Source organism: Sinohyriopsis cumingii, chromosome 9, assembly GCF_028554795.1.
Source record: "Sinohyriopsis cumingii isolate HCF-2022 chromosome 9, ASM2855479v2, whole genome shotgun sequence".
In the NCBI taxonomy this organism is placed as follows: domain Eukaryota; kingdom Metazoa; phylum Mollusca; class Bivalvia; order Unionida; family Unionidae; genus Sinohyriopsis; species Sinohyriopsis cumingii.
In genome coordinates, this window is record NC_142969.1 from 69324734 (window position 1) to 69333791 (window position 9058).

Sequence of the window (9058 nt, forward strand, 5' to 3'; positions counted from 1 at the left end):
CTATATGTTATGCATTCTAACACAATATGTTTTATATCGTATCACTATATGTTGTACGGCTTATCGCCTGAAAACTCGTAAGATTATTTATTCAGAACTATGATCGCCACATGTCTTCCTTGTTTCGTTTATGGCTTGTGAAATTGTATCATACCGGATGAATGCAATAAGTGTTCTGTAATAGATAAACACGTGTGTGGCTTAAAACAATGGTTATACATCATATTGTTTCTCACAGGATCACGGAAGGTTACGCATTAATATGCTTTAGGGATAAATAAAGCAAAGTGGTAACCTCGATAACATAAGCTGTGCTTTCTGAAACTGGATGTAAACTAACTTTCTTTTCATCTTTTTTTCTCAATACCAAATATAGGGTGAAAGGCAGAATTCGGAAAAAAAGGGTATGCCTGCAGAGATGTGCGTCGAATTACAATTCAACTTTAGATGTAAGTTGTATTATTCATTTCTTTGCCTATTAATTTATTTATTTATTTATGTACTTATTTATTTATTTATTTATTTATTTATTTATTTATTTATTTTGTTTTGATTTATTTTGTTTTCATTTTTATCTGTCTTTTTCTCTTTGAAAATCTGTTGAATAATTTACACAAAAAGTATTAAGATAAAATTCGACATAACGATAGACAGTGTTCATGCCTTTACATCCATTTGTAAGAGTTATCTTAAAACACAATTATGATATACAGCTGAACAATTAGTGATTTGTTAGGATACGTTTATTCTCCCGTTAGGGTGTTAATTGGTTACAAACACACACACACACACACACACACACACGGGCGCGCGCTCGCACACGCTCTGAGTATTCTTCAAAGAAAGCTCGATGGGTACGAGGAGAAGGGGATACGTGAGAGTGGGAGTCAGATATATGAAGTGAGAAAACGAGAGACAAGATGGGAGGACATGGGAGAGTGGGAGATAGATATAAAAATATATTTGAAGACATATGAAGACAGAAAGATAGCACAGGTGGGAAAGCATAGGAAGAGAGTGACAAATACGTAGGCTTATCTAGAAAGTAAGAAAGAAATTAAAGATCGGTAGGTAGACAGAGATATGTGTTAGATAAAGTGACGAATAAATTAACCGATAACTAAATTTCATTTTCTTTGAGGTTTAATTTCAAATCAGATTTTATCGAACAAGAGATGAAAGGTAATTCTTATCGAAACTATTGTATTTAATTTTCGATCTTTTGATCTAGTTTGACAAAGAACAGATACAATGGGATCAAGCTGTTAGACCTGAAACAAGGAGTATCCGGTAATGTATTTGCTAAATTAGCTTATTTAATAAATCTATGCCTAAAATTATTCGATTAATCCCTGTAACCTCCAATACCACTACTACTACTACTATTCTGTTTATAACTAGAATTACCGAAAAGCACTGAAGTTGTTTTGAGTCTGTTGAAAATCTCCACGTAATATATTTTGTACAGTTTAGATTAGGAAAGATTAAGAACTGTTATATTGTTACTACTACTAATACTACTACTACTACTACTACTACTAGTGACAATTGTTTTCAGTCAGTTAAATATGTTCATGCAATATCAATTCAAATCTGAATAAGAAAGAAGTAAAACATGAAGAACTACTACAACTACAACTACTACTACTATTACTACCCCTACTACTACTCTCATCATAACTAGAACTACCGAATAGCATTGAAGCTGTTTTGAGTGAGTTGAAAATTTCCAAGTAAAATCTTTGATACAGTTCCGATTAGGAAAGAAAACGAACTACTGTATTCTTGCTACCACCACTACTACTACAACCACATATTACTGTCATTATTGTGACTACGTCTATAACTATCAGCATACGTAACATCAAGAAAACAAAGTGACAGTTATTTTCAGTCAGTTAAACAGTTATTCACAAAACATGAAAATCGTTAACCTTATTCTTCTCGACATTATTTAATTTACTATCTTTTAATCTAGTCTGACAAAGAACAAAGAGAATGTGTGGAACTCCATTACTAGGTAATTTGTATGCCAAGTTAACTACTACTACTACTACTACTACTACTGCTGCTAATACTACTACTACTACAAGTATCGTTATAACAAGAATTTACGAAAAGCAATAAATTTTCACGTAACATATTTTGTATAGTTCAGATTAGGAAAAGATAAAGAACATTGTTGCTACTACAACTACTACTACCTATTACTACTACTACTACTATTCTACTACTTCTGCCTATTACTACTACTACTACTACCTATTATTACTACTACTACTATTATACTACTACTACCTATTATTGCTACTACTACCTATTATTACTATACTACTACCTATTATACTACTACTACCTATTATTACTACTACTACCTATTATTACTACTACTACCTATTATTACTATACTACTACCTATTACTACTACTACTACCTATTATTACTATACTACTACCTATTACTACTACTACTACCTATTATTACTATACTACTACCTATTACTACTACTACTACCTATTATTACTATACTACTACCTATTACTACTACTACTACCTGTTATTACTACTACTACCTATTATTACTACTACTACCTATTACTACTACTACTACCTATTATTACTACTACTACCTATTATTACTATACTACTACCTATTACTACTACTACTACTACCTATTATTACTACTACTACCTATTATTACTACTACTACCTGTTATTACTACTACTACCGATTATTATTAATACTACCTGTTATTACTACTACTACCTATTATTATTACTACTACCTGTTATTACTACTACTACCTATTATTATTACTACTACCTGTTATTACTATTACTACCTATTACTACTACTACTACCTACTATTACTGCTACTACGTATTATTACTACTACTACCTATTACTACTACTACTACCTATTACTACTACTTCCTATTATTACTACCACTACTACCTATCATTACTACTACTACCTATTATTACTACTACTACCTATTATTACTACTGCTACTACCTATTATTACTACCACTACTACTACCTTTTACTACTACTACTAACTATTACTACTACTACTACATATCATTACTACTACTACCTATTATTACTACTCCTACCTATTACTACTACTACTTATTATTACTACTACTATCTATTACTACTACTACTACTATTATACTACTACTACCTATTATTACTACTACCTATTATTACTCAACTACTACCTATTACTGCTAATACTACTGCTACTACTACCTATTACTACTACTACTACCTACAACTACAACTACCAACTACTACTACTACCTATTGCTACTACTACTACCTATTACTACTACTACTATTTTACTACTATTAATGTTGCTGCTACTACTACTTCTACTACTACTACTACTACTACTACTATCAGTCCACGTAGCACCAATAAATCAGTGACAATTGTTTTCAGTCAGTTAAATATGTTCATGCAATATCAGTTCAAATCTGGAAAAGAAAGAAGCCAAAGATGAAGTACTAAAACTACACCTACCACAATAAGAACCACTATGATCTATTTGCAGCTGAAATAAAATTTAGCAAAAAATCACAACGTGTACTATGATAATTAATAATACCACTTCATGTTCAAGTATCTTGTACTATTGTTGACTCTTATACTACTATTACTAGCGCTACTATCGTAATTGCTATTGCTACTACTACTACTACTACTACTACTACTACTACTACTATTATATCTACTAACACAACTATCACCAGCACTACTTCTGTTACAACTTCTGCCGACACTACTACTACTACTACTACTACTACGACTATTACTGCTATTTTTTCCAGTGGGAGTGGCTGTCCTGAGTTCTGCTGTATTGGTTTTAGCTACAATAGTCGGCATAATCTTCGTGCTTTTTTGGAGGTACGAAAGTTTTCTCAATCTCTTTTATACATGCAATTATAGCAGTTTCATTTTTATTTCTTTTTTATTCTTAATTTCTCATTTAATGACCATAGCCCCTGACGCTGCAAGTAAAAGCTAATGGGGCTATGGGCAGGAAACCTACGGTCCTGATTAAAATAGTAATGTTTAACTAAAAAAAAACACCCGCTCAGGGACATTCGACGGTTACTATTCACATATCTCAAATTGCATAAATTGCTAGCGATTGTATACACATACTCTGAATAACCTGTTAGTACCTTTTATCGACATAGCATTGCATAATGGATGAGAAAGCATGGTGGCTGTATCGCTCTGAAATCTTCCGATTAGATTGCGTTAGAGTATATATCCTGAAATTGAGTTTATGTGCGTTTGCATGAAGAAATGTTGTCCTAATTTTCAGAGGAACTCTGGTCTTCATACGACATGATGGGGAGAGGCGTTTCAAAAGATCCGCTACTGCGTTGAGTACCGCTTCCAATTCGTCTAAAACTGATCAGGAACAACTGAATGAAAAAAATGTTATTCGTGGCGAATACGTGAACTTTGAGGTTCCTAATCAGAAAGCAAATCAAACGCAGTTTGATGCCCCCGCTGCCAGTATTGGTCGAAATCTTGGGAGGCATATGAGCATCAAATCCGAAAACAGCCAATTCAATAATACAAGCAGCAACGACGTTGATGGAATTAGATCTGCACATGTCTGTCGGGATGCCGTCCCTAGACTGCTTTCGCAACAAGATTGTGGCGCAAAGGCAAAGGGGCTCAGCTATTCCTTTGTTGACGTCACAGTTAATAAAGATGGAGCCGAATTTACCTATGACAAAGCCAAAGGTCTTCCGGACAACGTGTATGATTGTACCAAAGGGCGCAATGAAACCTATGACGTCACGTACCAGCCAGATCATAAGGCCATCTGTTCGAATAATTATGATCATACTAAGACGCTAGGAGGAACCGGTGGACCATGGAACTTGAAGCAGAATACGATAAAATAGAATGGCAACTTTTGCAAGCAATTCTTTACTCACTTTCTCTGAAACGTTCGAACTCGATGAGGTTATTCTTTTGTCAGTACTGTAATGACGTAATTAAATGTGTAACATGTCAGTAGTTTTGGATACAGAATGCAAAAAATGAGTTCTTTTACAGGTTAAAATTTTAAATTGAAACTGATATTTGAATATATGTCTTGTCTGATGGTAATATTTTCTTTTTAAGTGAAGAAGGATTTTTATGGCAAAAGCTTTTACTGATGACAGTCAATGAAAGACTTACTCAGTATACGGTAAATTTAATCTGATGGGACTCAATGAATTCAAGACAATAACAACTATCAAACTCACGCATCACTATATATATATATATATATATATATATATATATATATATATATATATATATAGAGAGAGAGAGAGAGAGAGAGAGAGAGAGAGAGAGAGATATATATATATAGAGAGAGAGAGAGAGAGAGAGAGAGAGAGAGAGAGATTTTTAAAAATGATGAAAGTTTATTGACAGATGGCGAGTTCCGTTGGTGATGGGGGAATATACTACGTAGTTTGAGAAAACGTCTTTACTTATCCGCAGTCGAGGAACTCAAATTACATATTGACTAGACTGTATCGGAAATAAGTGAAAAGAAACACCGCGATGTTTTATGCTAGTGTAGTCTTAATTTTCTGTCTCCTTGAATCATGTTCAATAACCAGATATATTTTGAAATGAAACTAAACAGATGACGCAGAATCGCTTTATAAAAATGTATACGATAAAATCTAACATTATAATAAGTAATTCTGTAATTTACATATAATTCTGCAATTTGCACGTGGTAAATAGTATAATACTTTAATTAAATCAAATTTGCCCACTTTAGTAATATCAGCTACAACCGCAAAACATACGCATGATACAAATACAATCGTTCGTGTATCAGTCTGCGGGCCATCGAATATATGTCACGTTTATGTCCTGTACAGCATGTACAGAACCAGACGTACATGATGCTTTCGGGTGATTCAGTTCAAAATGCTTGATTTCTTTTCTCCGTGTTGGCATATATTTTGATTGACCTACTTAAAGTGCCTTGGTAACAGCTTCAACCTCCGACCTATCTCAGATCTATTGAGTCGGTGGATGTATTTTTATGTAAATATAATCCCATATGATGACATGTTTATCTATTTTATTTCTCCTTAATTCATTCTAGACGTTTTTATATATATATTTTTTTTTTAATATTTATTTTCTTATTTTATGTAATACATGATTCTGCAAGTTGTTTTTCATTGTAAAGTTTTGTATTATGGGTGATGTACGTGATTTATTGTTTTTTTCTTACAAGGCAGATGGGGGTGGGGGTAGGGGGTGGGGGCTGATGGTTGAGATAGCATTTATGTTTAGTTTTAACACTGATGATACATAAAGTTTGTCTGCGATTATTTGGTTTTGTCTATATAGCGATCAACAATGGAAATGAAACTTTTAAAGATCTGTATTACATCACTTGTATTGTTGATTTACAAGAATTTGATGAAATATCCCTGTTATCATGGCCTTCCACGAATTTGATGAAATATGCCTGTTATCTTGGCTTTCCATAAATTTGGTGAAATATTCCTGTTATCTTGGCTTTCCATGAATTTGATGAAATATCCCTGTTATCTTGGCTTTCCACGAAGTTGATGAAATATCCCTGTTAACTTGGCTTTCCACGAATTTGATGCATTCCTGTTGGCAGACACCTTCAGAGGTTATGAGAGGCCTGGACCACATCGAGAGTTTCAGGCAACTAGGCCTAGGTTATATTGAAAATTGGAATACCAAAAGTAGCCCATACAATTTACAATATAACTATTTGAAACACAACTAAGTTAACAACAATGTATGTTTATTTATCATTTTTAGAATTATTTCTTCTCGAAGACACTTCAATGTTGAGACCTAGGGCCAGATAAATATCCCACCCCGCCACCCCCGATTGCGTCTGTCAGGTGGTATATGTCCATAATGAAATTATGACGTATGTTGTATATACAAATGCGTCATCGTCAACAATAATACAGAATTCAGGCTGGTTTAGACAAAACAAATTTATCTGCACACCAAGTGGAATGTGGTTACTTGGTATTTTAGTCGTTACAGCTTCACTGGCCACACCATAAAAAGGGTTCATAATGGTATGTGAAATCAAGAGACCCTGACTGCCCAAATTTTAGTGATCTCACGAAGTTTTATTGAGCAAAGTTTCCAAAAAATCGATGTCTTCTTATATACCCTCTGCTTATTCCCCTGGAATTACTGAATATTTCCTTTTCTCTGTAAAACAGTCCAGATATCGTGTTATTTGGAAGTAGAAAACATTTGGCGAATTCAATCGTTAAAGGTGTGACTTGATTTTAGCTCTTTGCAGAGGGACGTAATAACAGCAGCTGAGAGAAAGACACAAATTCCCAGCGTGCTAGACGCTTAGTGCCATAAATTAATTTTCAAAAAAGGGTTAATTTTATAGCCAGTCTTTAATTGTTAAATTTAAACATCTTAATATTTTATATATATTTTTTTTATATAATTTTCCTTGGACTGCGTCCGCCAATGATGTAATAAAATGTGTGAAAAAATTATTAACACTCCGACTTCATTTCAGTTATTTTTGTTTCATGATTCTCAAACAATGCACCTTATTTCGATATATGCCAAACTAAGAAAAAGAGAGATGGACACATATTACAAACAAGACGAGCGATTGTATATTCCAATGTATTTCGAATAGTACACATCGCATATAATTGCTACTGAAAAAAATTACAGAACATTTCGGAAAGTATTATAAAACACGATAATGTGCATGTATTCAACAATTAAAATGACAATATCCATAAAATAGTAACTTTTATTTAGTCTGAAAGCACTATGTTGCGAGGAAGATTTATTTTCTCAAACGTACATATCTACATATGTACAAGGCAAAATTAAGTCTAGTCATTTGTAGACCAGAAAATTCAACAAACAGAATTATGCTATTATATTTACAATTTACAGTATTTTTTAAATATATATTTCCTATGTTACCCAGTATAATATTTTTAAAGACTTCTGGCATACTTTGCCAAATATCATGAAGACATCTGACAGCCTTAAATAAACTTCATGAAGTTGCATATATCTAATGTTATAGTCATAATTAACTGAATGATGAAACACAATAGTTGGTGCATTGATAACTTGTGCGCATGAAAAGATTTTATTTGTACAAAATTACGTATTCTTCACCGTGATTGGAACTCAGATTCTGCCATTATGGGGATACGTTTGTCATTTGCAATTTTGGATGCCTGTACATTGCATCTTTGTAACACTATTCTTAAAGACAGTCGGATACGGCCTTCAAAACAACCAGGAATTGCTTCAAGATGTCAAAATGCATGCAAACATGACAGTTATGGAGCTAAAACTGTTAAGAATATGCTATCTTAGTTTTATATTGATTGGTATATTAACCAAAATACTAACACAAAAACAAAACAAAACAAAACAAAAACAGAAGAAAAAAGACGATTATAAAACGAAATTATAGATGCAGATAACAGATGCGATATAGCACAATGAATCAAATGACATTCTGGAATCGGCTGAAAGAAAAAGTAGTGGTTGAAGTAAACTTCGTTTGAAACTGAGCTCTTACACTTTTATAATATTTAAAGCCAGAATTAGAAACATCATCACATAATTGTGTAACAATCAAACTGTTGCAAATGATTTACTTGGCAGGCAAATTCAAGCAGGCAAAGTAAGATCACAGATTCTTGAACTAACATCTTGAACAAAAAGCAGTACCTTGTTACTATGGTGTCTGAATTTAAATTATCTCGTATTATACATTGTTACTATTGTGTCTGAACTTGTACATTACCTTGTATAGTTGCTTTGTTACCATGGTGTCTGAATTTATAAATGACCCTGTATCATACCTTGTTACTATAGTGTCTGAACTTATAAATGACCATGTATCATGCTTTGTTACCATGGTGTCTGAATTTAAATTCTCCCGTATTATACCTTGTTACCATTGTGTCTGAACTTGTACATTACCTTGAATCATGCTTTGTTACCATG

At 33.1% G+C, this 9058-nt stretch overlaps 1 protein-coding gene across 1 annotated transcript; it reads left to right on the forward strand.

Annotated features, from left to right (window-relative positions):
- Window positions 1-212: 212 nt before the first annotated feature.
- LOC149791983 (uncharacterized) lies at window positions 213-7572 on the forward strand. Its single transcript, XM_089970485.1, has 5 exons — window positions 213-449; window positions 1232-1290; window positions 1979-2020; window positions 3841-3916; window positions 4344-7572. Exons 3-5 carry the CDS (start codon window positions 1999-2001, stop codon window positions 4936-4938), a joined length of 693 nt encoding a protein of 230 aa, XP_089826611.1. The 5' UTR covers window positions 213-449; window positions 1232-1290; window positions 1979-1998; the 3' UTR covers window positions 4939-7572.
- The last annotated feature ends 1486 nt before the right edge of the window (window positions 7573-9058 follow it).

Excerpts from the sequence above, each read along its gene's own strand:
- LOC149791983 (XM_089970485.1), top strand. The coding sequence starts at position 1,999 with ATGTGTGGAACTCCATTACTAG. Across the intron at positions 2,021-3,840 it reads GTGTGGAACTCCATTACTAG|TGGGAGTGGCTGTCCTGAGT; the intron begins GTAATTTGTATG and ends TATTTTTTCCAG. Across the intron at positions 3,917-4,343 it reads ATCTTCGTGCTTTTTTGGAG|AGGAACTCTGGTCTTCATAC; the intron begins GTACGAAAGTTT and ends CCTAATTTTCAG.